A 13,447-nucleotide genomic window follows, 5' to 3' on the forward strand; every position below is an offset into this window, starting at 1 on the left:
TTTCCCCCCCTTTTCTTCTTTTTTTTCTGGATAATATAATAATATAATTGTGCATGCTCTGTAGGCCTATATATACTAATGATTATTTACAGTTAGAGTCTATGCACCATGGAACATTGCATGCAGAATATAATTTAATGTTCACCCAGGAGAATGAACTGCGGAGGGGTAGAATATACATTCTCCCCCATAGCCACTAAATGAACATCTGATGTGACATTGATTTGCCAAAGCTCTTGTTTTGATATTTGCAAACAGGCTCGCCTAATATAGACGCACACTGTCTGCGTTGTGTACAGTATCCTATAGAACTCCTAATCCCGGATTTTCTCTAGCCTAATCTGTACGCCACTACTCCCAACAGCTCATTCTGTACCAAGTTTGTATTTAAAAATGAGTCTCATATAGGCTACATCAATTCAAAGACAATAGGTCCTATCTAAATACAACCCTTTGTAAGGTCTTTAGATGCTGCTGTTGCTGTTATATAGGACTATTGCTTTGCATTGTGATAAAATAAACTCCATGTCTCTTCAACACAGGTTCAGCTCAGCATGTCCTTTCACTCTCTCTATACACGTGTGTCAGGCAACCCCAAGTTAATCCCATCCTTGTTTTGATCATAACGTGCTTTCTGTTTTAACTACACATGAGGTTCCCTAAGTGTTGTAGTAGCTTCTAGACGGAGGAATAATGATTTATTGCGTGTCCAGTTTGTGCATGCGCTTTTAGCCCATAGAGTAGGCTATAGTGTTAAAGGAGCAGATCTGTGCCCTTAGCCTACTGTATGTGAGCTTCAATAGATTCAACGGTATGTTGATATAGTTAATTTGATGAATTGAAATTAAGTGGACTCTCTGACATTTTTGATTGATTTCCCATAACTGTTCATGCCGGGCATAACTGTTAACTGACAGTTTTACAATGTACTTTTAATGGGTACATTTGACACCTGCCAGTCCAAAGTCCACTGGCAGTCTTATTCTCTTTGCCAAAGTCCTCAAACTCCTCAACCTTTTGCTCATTTTGTCTCCTTTAGAAGTCACACACACCACACGCCACACACACACACACACTCACACACACACACACACTCACTCACACACACACACACACACACACACACACACACACACACACACACACACACACACACACACACACACACACACACAGAGCAGAAAATCCATTGTACTGTACCACACATCAAAGTATTGTGCAGGGGTGGGCAGCTGATCAGGGGCGTCAGGCGTCACAAGGGGGGGAAAAGTGGGACTGAGTTACTAGGGCCCAAGGTGGATTTTATACTTTAGCTATTGAAAAATATATATACAAGCTCACAGCGTGCCGAGCTTGTAGATCTGCTATTTTTGTAGATCTGTATTTTTTAAGCAAACATTTGTAACTCAAATTTTGCTTCTGGGGGGTCCCTGGAACTAAATATTTTGAGATGGGGGTCCAAATAAATATAATTTTGGGGGTCCTTCACATGAAAACATTTGAGCACCACTGACATAGAAACAGGTTTTTCAAAAAACTAATTTTCACGATTTTTCAAAAATAGCAGAGCTGCAAGCTCGCTGTGAGCTTGTATATCTACTATTTTTCAATAGTTAAAGCACAAAATAATGCGTTCTAAATGGGTTAAATTCCCTCCACCTATGAAGAACATTCATGGGGGGCCCGCAGTGAATCCTTGTGCCCAGGGCCCAGAATTTGGTGCGACACCTCTGCTGCTGATTGCTGAATCAACAGCAATGTGCTCCGGGGTGCTGCCTCACATCTCCTTGGAATAAGTCTCCAAATTCAAGGCCATGATCGGGATGTGTGTGTGTGTGTGTGTGTGTGTGTGTGTGTGTGTGTGTGTGTGTGTGTGTGTGTGTGTGTGTGTGTGTGTGTGTGTGTGTGTGCGTGTGTGTGTGTGTGTGTGTGTGTGTGTGTGTGTGTGTGTGTTGGCCCAAACACAAAGAGGAAATCGTGTTAGGGTGGAGTGTGTGTGTGTGTACGTGTGCGCGTGTGTGTGGGTGTGTGTGGTTCAAGTCTACGTCACACTTCTCTTGTCTCAGGAGGGCATGGGTTTAAACCTCTCTCTTTTGAACTATGGCACGCTTCCATTTCAGCCCTCCTCCTCCTCCCCAGCTCAAGTCAGTGTTCAGCCTTAATGATTCCTCTGTGTGATTCCATTGCAGAGTAGTGATAAAAGTTCCGCAGTGCTCTTGCTCTGTCTCTCTCTCTCTCTCCCCCCCAGCCCTCTCACACACACAAACACAAGCACATGCACGCACGCACACACACATTTTGCCACCTCTCATAAATTACTGTTTTCTGCCCTCTCATCGATTCGGGTGTTCTATAAGGAGTCCAGTCAGCTGCAGTTTGGGTCCGGCTCCGTCAGAACGGGTGCCAGCGTACTACAGCTTTTCATTACGTCGTTGTAGGGTGGAAACCTTGTATGTCCAAAACCTTCCTATTTTTGGTTATTATTTTGTCCAAAACCTTCCTTTTTTGGGTTATTAATTTAAAAACTATTTAAAGTAGTAAAAATAGCCGATCTACAAGCCCCCAACGCCTCGCTTTGAGAGGTTTTGTGTAGATCTGCTATTCTCACAACTTGTGTGCGACACTTTTGTATGATGAAGTAGGGTTTTAATTTACGAATAAACATACAGCTTTGAAAGTTGGAGATACAAGGTTTCTGCCCGACAGCGATGATTTATTGTATCTCAGGGTATTGCTCTCTCTCTCTGCCCCCCCCCCCCCCCTATTCAATCCAAAGGGGCTTTATTGGCATGGGAAACACGCATTTACATTGGTCTCTCTCTCTCTCTCTCTCTCTCTATCCAGCCGTCACCATGATGAAGGACTGCCTGCAGTTCCTCGTAGAGCCAGCTAAAAAGCTTAAGATCCGTCTCAAGGTATACAAAATCACCACTGTGCTCAATTCACTACTTAATGGGCAGGTCCTGCCCTATAGCCCACCCTCGGGTGACGATTACAGAAGTCCAAACTTCGAACAATGTGATCATAAAGCTCAAGCGATTGATATTTCATTATATTCCTTTGCTCCAGGAGTCTCGTAAGAAAGTGCGGCATGAGAAGAAACACTCCTTGGTAGAGAGTCAGTTATTCATAATGGAACTGGCCAGAGAACTCAACAAACTGTGCCAGGTAATCTCTCTCTCTCTCTGTCTCTCTCTGTCTCTCTCTCTCTCTCTCTCTCTCTCTCTCTCTCTCTCTCTCTCTCTCTCTCTCTTCAATCTTTCTCTGGGCCGATGTATTACTTATCTAATTATATATGTAACATTTATTTATGACTCTCTCTCCCTTTCGATCGACGCCCTTCTATCTTCTCATAGAGGTCAAATGTCCTCTGCCATATTTGGACCAGTGAGGATACATGGCCTCCCAGTGTGTGTCGGGACTTCATAGTGGAATGGTCTGCAGTGCTAGAGAGAAGAATACAGGTATACCGACCCTATCACTGCATGGGAAAAACAAGCAAACATTCAATCTATGATCTGCAGTGATAGAGGGAAGAATGCTGTACAACTACCAACCCTACCACACTGCATTGAAAAAGAACCTTAACATTCAGTACACAGTACACACCCACACAGTTAAATCATCAGTGTTGATAAAAGTAAATTGGTTACATTAGCTCTGAGTTACAAATGAATAACACTATAGAAACAGAAATTAGTTAAACGATTTCACTGGGTATTGACAAGAGGTCGACGCAGCCTTAGCTTAGTGAGAGTGGCCATCTGGTTATCAAAACTATCCATGTGTCAAAGGGTGGCTTAGGAGGTAGAGTGGAGTTAGAGTGGGTTCAATCCCCGGCTACTCCTGTGTCGAACTGTCCTTGAGCAAGACACTGAACCCCTAACTGCTCCTGATGAGCAGGTTGGTGACGTCTTGCATGGTTTCCTCTGCCATCTGTGCATGAATGGGTGAATGTGAAATACATTGTGCTTTTGAGAAAAGCGCTTTATAAATGCAGTCCATTTACCAAAGTGTCCCTGAACAAGATACTTAACCCCTATAACTGTGCCCCCCACCCAAACACTCATCATGACATCTGATCAACATTCAGCTGGGCGAAGCTGAAAACTAAATTTACCCCACGGGACTAACAAGGCAACAATAAGAAAAAGAATATGTGTTGTCTAAGCATTAAGAAGATCAATGAGTTTGTTTTTTCCGTGCAGACTAGGACAACGGAGAATCATTATGAGAGACGAGAGAAGAGAGACTGGAAGGGTCATTTCCTCTGCATGCTGGAGTCAGGGGGAGAGTATGACATGGGGCCCCACAAACGAGTCATCATGGACTGGGTGCGAGACATGAAGAGTAGGCCTGAGGTATGTGTCAGCCCTGGCTCTGTGCAGTGGTGTAAATTACTTTGTTACAGTAATGTACTTCTACTTTACAGTAATGTCCTTCTACTTTCTGCTTTACTTGAGTTTTATAATCTTCATGACTGTCACCTTTACTTCACAGCATAAAAAATGTTTTATTAACAATGGAAAGCACTTTATACTTTTTTTTTTTTTTTTTTTTTTACTTTTGATACTCAAGTAGGCCTACATATTATTAACACCAGATACCTTTAATACTTATAGTACCGTACATTTATTTGAGCTACTTTAAGACTTTTTGACTCAAATGAGTGTCTGTCCAGTAGATATCTTTACTTTTATTCAAGCATGGCTTTCAAGTATTTCATCCACCACTGGTTCTGTGTGAGCGAGTGTGTCTCGGTGTGTCAGCTCATGGTGGAGGCACCTTGGTGATTAAGGACTATCCACCTGACCCAGTTTCCTCTGCATCTAATTAGAACGATTAATCCAAACCCCACCCACTCTGTATAAGGTCTCCCGACACCCACTGTACTTGTTGTGATGTGTGGAGTGTTGAATGACAACAACAACAGTGGACGGATCCTTAAAAACGTGGTGGATGTCAATTCATGAATGTAGCAATATTGTAAAATTGTCACTGTCGGGTATAAATCCTGTCCAAAAACGGACACTAAAGCGGCATATAAAAAAGTTCAAATAGAGCCAAAATGTATTTAGTCCCAAGCTCTTGTCAGTAGTCCCAAGCTCTTGTCAGTACTTTACTTAAGTATCGGGTCACATTATCACTGTTTTCATGCATAGCAGCTTATAATAGATAGATACCCTTATTATCCCACAAGGGAAATTAAAAGTTATAAGTGCTGGTCAATGGTCATAATGCATTATAAGCTCAGCTGAACAGCACATTATAACTCCCAGAACTTAGTCAGCTATTAAAGTGTCTTTGTTTGTCAGTTGTTGTTGTTGTTGTTGTCATAATTATAAACATGTACAGTATAACAAGTGTTATGAAGCCTTATAGGTGCATTATAATGCATAAAAGATTTGATTATAATACAATATAGACCCATGCATTGTTTTCCTTATAGCCTATATCTTTTTAATTGCTCTTCTCATTTCCTCTCCATAGCCCAGTATCTGGCCCGGGGAGCCTGTGCTGATGATGCTGGATGACCTGGAGTTCCAGTGGAAGAGGGGTCGTCTGCCCAACATGCTCCCAGCCATGGAGCTTGTCATAATGGCCGTCCTCAACTCTGACAGCCCTGACCAGGTGTGGATCTCTGGCTTCATGTGTCACGCCGTTGATTTCATAGACTACAACTATGAAAAAAGAATGTTTGTCGACTACCTTTTTGAGACTAGATAGTTTGATAATTTCGTAAACGAATAGCCAAAATCAACTGTACATTTAGTAGACTAAAAACTTGACAAAATTGTCAACACTAATATTGTGTCATGCTTTGGTGCAGTTTCTTTTGTAGGGCTTTCTACTGCAGTGGTTCTCAAACTCTTTAATTTCAAGTACCCCCAGTTTGAAATGCATTTGGCCACGGACCCCCATAACCTTGAAGTGTAGAAATGGAAAATGTATGCTGTGTTGAGGCAAGCCCTTTGCCCTTTGAAACATATACATTGGCTTTTTGAAAATAGCCGATCTACAATCGCTTGTGCATTTTAAAAAAATGAAACATTTTAGAAACATTTTAACAACACAGATCTTGTATGGGGGTCCCTGGCAGAAAATATTTTCATATGGGGGGTCTGCAGACAAATATAAATTAGCGAAACACTGGTTTAAACAACATCAGGAAGCAAGCCCAAATAAGCAACTACACTTTAGAAATAAGTACAAAAAAGATTATATTTAATGTCCGCTTTCTATTAATGTTTGTAATTCTGTGTGTGTGTGTGTGTGTGTGTGTGTGTGTGTGTGTGTGTGTGTGTGTGTGTGTGTGTGTGTGTGTGTGTGTGTGTGTGTGTTTGCGTTTAGGGGGATGTGACCAAACAATGGCTCATTAGAAAGCAGAGGAGCCAGAGGATTGGTAGGTGGAGCGCTATTACATAGTTGCTATTTTATAAATATCTATCTATCTATCCTTTTTTAATATATTTTGAAACCAGATTTATTTATTTTGCTCTATTTGACAAAATATCCCGTGAGAATGTATGTGTAAACAAGTTACAAGTGCTGTTGTCGCAGCCTCGCAAAAAAAATTGTGAAATGTGAATCGATTATAACAGAATGTCATGTGCTGGATTTAAGAGCCATCAGCAGTTCCAACGTCAATCAACTGGTAAATGACTCAGCCGCTGCTGTAGTGGTAGCAGAACAAACGTGATGAGTTTCACTCACATCCAATTAGTATTGATATCTGATTAAAGAATAGCGCTGGTGAAGGACCATGTAGGATGTTATGTATGATCGATTGAAACAGCCCTTACGGCTCCTTGTAACTACAGTGTTCACTTGTCCTTTCAGACGCAGCCCGCTACATCCCCCACAGTGGTAAGACAACAAACTGCCTTAGATTGAATGCAATGTATTTTTTAGTGAATTCTTGAATTTTACAAAAATGCTTCTCTTTATTTCCTTTACAGTATGGAACTGGATTTGTGATGCTGCAGGTATTAAAACTGTAATCAGTATGCACCCTTTCATTGTTCACATTCTGATTAGTTAACCACTAAACTCTATATGCTCTATATACTATAATGCCGTTCAGTGAAGCACATTTAACTGCGCTTGTTGTCTTAATTGTGCTATATATATAAAGCTTGATTGATTGATTGACAGATTTTTTTAATTGATTGATTGATTGAAGTATAGATTTAAATGTTCTCATCTTGATCTACAAACGTGCAGAGGAGGTCACCCTGGACCCGGACACGGCCAACGCGGACCTCACCATCTCCAGCGACGAGAAGCGCATGCGCTGCGGCATGCAGCGCCAGGACCTGCCCAAGGGCCCGCAGCGCTTCGAGGGCTGGTGGTGCGCCCTGGCCAATGAGGGTTACACCTCCGGACGCCACTACTGGGAGGTGGAGGTCGGAATGCGGGACTGGCGCCTGGGCGTGGCCAAGGCGTCGGCGCTCAGGAAGGGCTACCGCTCCCTCAACACAGACACGGGCTACCTGACCCTGCGCCTGGAGAGGGGCACAGAGCTCAAGGCCCTGACGGTGCCCCCCACCGCGCTGCCCCGGAACCGGGTGCCCAGGAAGGTGGGCGTCTACCTGGACTATGAGCAGGGCCAGCTGTCCTTCTACGACGTGGAGAAGCGCGCCCACCTCTACACCTACAACGAGACGTTCACCGACAGACTGTATCCGGTGTTTGGAACCGTGGAGTTGGTCAAGGACCTGGTGGTCAGGCCTGCGGATGCCCGGGAGCCCTGCCTTTGCCCCAGGTCCTGCCTGTGGAACTGAACTGTTCTCCCTTACATACAGTGGTTCTCAACCTGTGGGTCAGGTCCCCACATGATTTTCGTTTTTCTTTTTTGAGGGGGGGGGGGGGGGGGTCCCAGAAGACAGTGAAGTGACAATTTAAAGGAGTAGTTCACCCCCAAAATTACTTTTTTTCTATTGATTTACTCACACTATGGAGACTTGAGTTCAATAATATTTTTTGTCGCATACCTAAGACAAAAAATTGGTTATAGTAAATTTACCCTGACAGTTTCCCCATCCAGTGCCACATTTTTCGTCTTAGGAATGCAACAAATACAAAAAAATATTATTGTACTCAAGTCTCCAAGGCATGAGTAATCAATAGAAAAAAAGTCATTTTGTGGGTGAACTACTCCTTTAAGGACCTTTTAATAAAAACTATATTATAAACTATATTATAAAACTGATCAAACAGAATCACACTAAATGTAATGCCTCAACTCCTACAATTTCAAGTGCTTGTCCGGGTGGGGGGGGGGCCCCAGTTCAAATCGAATTATTTTGGGGTGTCACAGCCTGAAAAGTTGAGAACCACTGACATAGTGTAATAGGTCTTATCCTCAGGAGCTCAGCGAGTTCATGGTTTTGTTGTAACAATCCATTGCTGGAGGTATGGTGAGTTTGATCATCATTTGTGTTGATGCTGGGCTAGAGATCTACTATACAACACATGCTCTCTCCTCACGGGTCCCTCGTGAACCTAGGAGAAAAGAATCGGGTCACACCTTCTCTTATGTTGCCTTCATGGATATTATAGATGTGTGATCTTGTTTTGTTTGTTCTAGGGGTGAATATAGGGTTTTGTTTTGTTAAGGTTTCGTTTGAATATTTTTTGAGATTCAAAACACAAATGATATGGAAACGCTTGCACCAAAACTAACACAAGATAGCGATGACTTGAAATAGTTTAATTACAGACTCGTAGCACTGCAGAACAAGTCCGATTTTGAAATCATGCTTTTGGGGTGATTTAGTGATCGAAAGTGAAAGCAACCACTCGTAATGTCTACATGCAAGTGTTTGGAAAGGCGTCTAGCATAGTATCTTAAACTAAATTGGATTGGTTTTGCTTAGACTGATGCATCCACTGTGCAGCTGTAATATCCAGGAAAATATAAATGTGGGGCTTGATCTCGTTTTGGCAGATGCTGGCTGGTTATTAAATGCTACGGGGCGGGCGCACACAACAAAAAAGAAAAAGAAAAAACATTTATGCATGCACTAAATCTATAACTTATTTTACTCACTGATTTCATGGAGTTATCGATAATTATGAATACATCTATGTGTGGTCCCAGCCCTAGAAAGATGTGAACAGTCTCCTCTGCATTAAATAATCGATGGAGAACATGTGCGTAAGCGCACACACACACACACACACACACACACACACACACACACACACACACACACACACACACACACACACACACACACACACACACACACACACACACACACACACGTTGGTTGGATGGAAACGCTCAATGCACGGTCTGTTCTTCTCTCTGGCTTAAGCTTGCTGCAAGTATTTGCATCAGACAGTAGCATATTTTTTGAAACCTGCATTCAATCATGTTAATGTGCATAATATTGTAATGCAATGCTTTTATTATTTTTTCAAAAATCAATAAATTACCAAACAGTAATACCGGTGGTTTCTGCCTTGCTTGGTATGAAGCTCATGCAGAGATAAATGCACCAGTGACATTGTTTGTTTTTGGATCTTTATTAAGAGAAATAGAACAGACATTCCATGTAAAAAGAATTTAAGACAATGTGAAAAGGGCATTGCTGTTAAATGGATTAACCCATATGTTGATCACAAGTACAGATACAGTATACTTTGCTGTTTGTTCATGGAGCATTTGATCCAGTCTTCCCCAACAGAAATAAATCCTGTCACCGCATGTTTGACTTTTTGAGACAAAACACAATATGAATAGAACGGTACAACGGTTTCTCATATATATTTGGACCTTATCTTTTGATCTATACAAAGACAAAACAACAAATAACAACATAAGAAATATATTTGAAAAGTATCATATTCACACATCATACGTAACATGAACAAAACATGTTTGAAGTGGAACAGAATTTTTATTTTAGGTGGAACCCATTTTGGAAATGGAATGCAACAAATTTGAAGTGGAACGCAACATGAACACAACATTTTGGAAGTGTAACGCAACGTATTTGAAGTGAAACTTAAAACATGATGATATTCAATGTTAGAATGATTGGATGTTACTCAATGATCTGCGTACATTCTCGATGTATGCTATTTCTTTTTTATTGCAGTAAGAAATAAGAAAACGATGAAGCAATTCAAGCACAAACTTTCAATGTTGTGTCTGGCCTCAATTCTGAGCCTGCTTATAGGCAAAAACCTTAAGCATTAAATAGATCCCACTTTCATATAATACAAATCTATGAACAACAATCCCTATATAAACAAAACACATCACTTCTGTAAAAATCAAACTTAGAACATCTTTGAGGCACGTTTTTGAGTCATACAATTAGCTTGAAGCCAGATAGGTCACAATGTGCATGTAACCTCTGCTTGCCCTTGAATACAATGTTTCCTATCTTTCTCTAACACACACACATACACATCTACAAATTTCTCTTTGGTCCAACTCTCTTGCTAATGGTTGCATCTCAGCAGTCTGAGGTGGCTAGAGGGCTTTGCACACAGGCCCGTTGCGTTTTTTCAGTTTAAAACGCATTGGATTTGGTGTGCAATGTAGTGCGGAATCCTCATTGCGGATCCGAAAAGGAGTCATAAAAGGAGTCAATGAGTTTTTACCGCATATGGCAAGACGCACCAATCGAGCTGGGTTCGATCGGGGAAAAAACGCACTGCCGCAGCCACTTGCCGCACGGTAAATTCAGAGCAGGTGTCATAGAGAATCATTTGTTTCTTTAAAATAATTAAATTGTCCGTTTTTTCCGTGCGAAAAATCGCACCTGTCTGCAAAGCCCTTTACTCCCTTTCCTCACCTCATCTAATTCATCCTTAGGCCTTAACCACTTATACCCAGTGGTGGAAAGTAACTAAGTACATTTACTTAAGTACAATTTTGAGGTATTTGTACTTTACTCAAGTAATTCCAATTTCACAATACTTTTACTTTTACTCCACTGCATTTATTTGAAAACCTTAGTTACTAGTTACTTTGTAGATAGATTATTATTACAAAACATACATTAACCACTTCAACCCTATACATTTCGGCCATTTGAAAATAGACGATCTACAAGCTCACAATGCGCATTGTGAGCTTGTAGATCTGCACTTTTCAAAATACTTTTTATACATTTGAAAACTTGAAATGGGACATTCTGCACAAAGAGTACTTTTACTTTTGGTACTGTAAGTACATTTTGATGCCAATACTTTAGTCAAGTAAACTTGGAATTCTAGACTTTCACTCGTAACAGAGTATTTCTACATTGCAGTATTGATACTTTTACTCAAGTAAAACATTTGAGTACTTTTCCCACCACTGCTTATACCCTACGCCTACGGTATATAGGAGTCCATACCTGGCCCTCTGCTTTGATTCCTGTACACCAAATCTTCGCGAAAATAGCTCATCTACAAGCTCACAACGTGTTACAACACGATGCGTTGTGTTGTAAGCTTACAGACTGGCTATGTTGTCGTTCACCAATTATGTCAAAATAGGGACACATGGGATTCACGTGGTTAAGCCAGGTGACAGGTACACCACTTCTCATATAAAGCAGTGGTTCTCAAACCTTTTCATGTCAAGGACCCCAAAATTCATATGTATTTGGTCGTAGACCCCCATCTGAAAATATGTTGCGCCAGGGACCACCATACAAGATTTGTGTTGTTAAAATGTTTCAAAAACAAAACATTCACAACACAATGCATTGCGACATGTTGTTAATTGTAGATGTGCACATTTGAACTTATGCTATATTAACACATTTTGCTGGGGACCCCTGGAAGCCCCTCAAGGACCCATCGGGGTCCCCGGGCCCCACTTTGAGAACCACTGATATAAAGCATGCAGTACACCTGTTCCTCACATGTATTGGTGGAGAATAACAGATGAGGGGAGGAGGTCACTTTGGATTACTGAAACACAGATTACCAGCCCGTCTTGATCTAAGAGGCTCAAGATGTTTTTCCACATAGTAACCAACAGAGGGAGCAATGTATCATTATGCAGTCTAAAAGGAGCAGCGTATTCCCATAAAAAAGGAGAGGAATGCAAATGTTGAAACGAACCTCAGGTTAAGCAGGCCGGGCAGCGGCTGCAATTTGTAACAGACTTGACAGTCAAGCAGCCTTCTCTCCGTGTTTCTCACACGAGATGAGGAACACTTTTTCCCTTGCAGAATCTCACTCGCAGACTTATTAAAGCTTGTATATTTCTTCCGCGAACGCTCTCTTACGCTTTACACAAAGACTCTCGCAAATGTATTCCTCGCCCCGGTGGATTGTTTGATTCCATATATATACAGTATATATGTGTCTTAGATAATAGTTTAAATAAGATTTGACCTTTTAGGCTTCATAGAACCTCTCTACCTTCTTTGTGACAGTAGTACCCCCCACCACGTTCCTCTGAACCACCTCTTTGGTGATGTGGCGTGTCACCATGCCACTGGTCTCCGTGTGCTGCGTTGTCATCATCATTCCATCTCCTACAGGGAAAGAGGACAGTGTTATTATTGTGTGTTGCTTGCAGAGGTGGAAAGAAACCACTCACTTGAGTACTGTACTTGACGGTAAACAAACCCACATATATCTATGAGTATATACAGGGTACAGGGTTTTTAAACCTGCTCTGAAGAAGGCTTCACGCCGAAACGCGTTAGCGTTCAGAATAAAATGGAACTTCATATCTGAGCCCGTCTTGTATGTTCATTCTGGTGTGCTGCTTTTTCCACTCATGTGGATACTTGAACTCAGTTGTACCTAGAGCTAAGCACCCACTGCCCAAATCAGTGGCAGCAATCAGAGGAAGCGCACCTGTTCTCGTCTCCTGATTTATATACAGGGTATCTGCCCGTTTCTAAAGTGACAATTTAAAGACCTTTAATACCTTTTAAACACCAAATTGGCCAAATTGTCAAATAGTATGTAAGAAAGAGGCAAACATTGTGAAAATAATAGTCTACAAGCTCACAACGCCTCACACTGCAAGGCGTTGTGACCCTGTAGACCGGCTATTTGCCCAATATTTATCTGTGGAAACCGAGTCAAACTAAAATGTAATGCCTACAATTCCAAGTGCTTGTCATGATTCTTTTGGGAGGTTCACGGCCTGAAAAAGTTTGGGGACCCTTGCTGTAATGAATTGTATATATTAATGTGGATAACTGTACCTGAAAAATAGGGGTCATTGAACATCGTGTGGGAGACATTGGTGCGTGTGGTGACCTCTGTGGGCAGGTGGAAAACGTCTCTCCTCGTCATTGACTGACCGCTGTACTGAGAAACAGCTCCTACGCAGTAGACGGAATGAAAACAGATGAGTTAGCGTACCGCTATGTCATTTAAACAGAGAAGTTAGCAGACTGCTATGTGATTTCACCATAGAACTTTGACTATAGAATGTTTGATAATGCCAAGTATTCCTTACATTCCCATATAA

The 13,447-nt window shown here is 41.6% G+C and overlaps 2 protein-coding genes across 2 annotated transcripts in view; one reads left to right on the forward strand and one right to left on the reverse strand.

The window, feature by feature from the left end:
• Window positions 1-2,852: 2,852 nt before the first annotated feature.
• On the forward strand, window positions 2,853-7,784 carry LOC308302996 (butyrophilin subfamily 1 member A1; the record flags this gene model as incomplete). The annotated part of the gene is made up of 9 exons (XM_080747315.1): window positions 2,853-2,915; window positions 3,070-3,168; window positions 3,357-3,464; window positions 4,209-4,361; window positions 5,491-5,631; window positions 6,352-6,403; window positions 6,841-6,867; window positions 6,960-6,986; window positions 7,225-7,784. The coding sequence occupies 9 exons, from the start codon at window positions 2,853-2,855 to the stop codon at window positions 7,782-7,784; spliced, it is 1,230 nt and encodes a 409-aa protein (XP_080603441.1).
• A 4,570-nt stretch (window positions 7,785-12,354) lies between these two features.
• Window positions 12,355-13,447, reverse strand: part of itgb4 (integrin, beta 4) — a gene marked incomplete at both ends in the record, with an annotated part of 36,576 nt that continues 35,483 nt past the window's right edge. The window contains 2 exons of the mRNA XM_080747316.1: window positions 12,355-12,494; window positions 13,179-13,298. Coding sequence (XP_080603442.1) covers window positions 12,355-12,494; window positions 13,179-13,298 — 260 coding nt within the window. The remainder of the gene's footprint in view (window positions 12,495-13,178; window positions 13,299-13,447) is intronic.

The sequence above is a fragment of the Nannobrachium achirus genome (genome assembly GCF_963921795.1).
Source record: "Nannobrachium achirus genome assembly, chromosome: 18".
In the NCBI taxonomy this organism is placed as follows: domain Eukaryota; kingdom Metazoa; phylum Chordata; class Actinopteri; order Myctophiformes; family Myctophidae; genus Nannobrachium; species Nannobrachium achirus.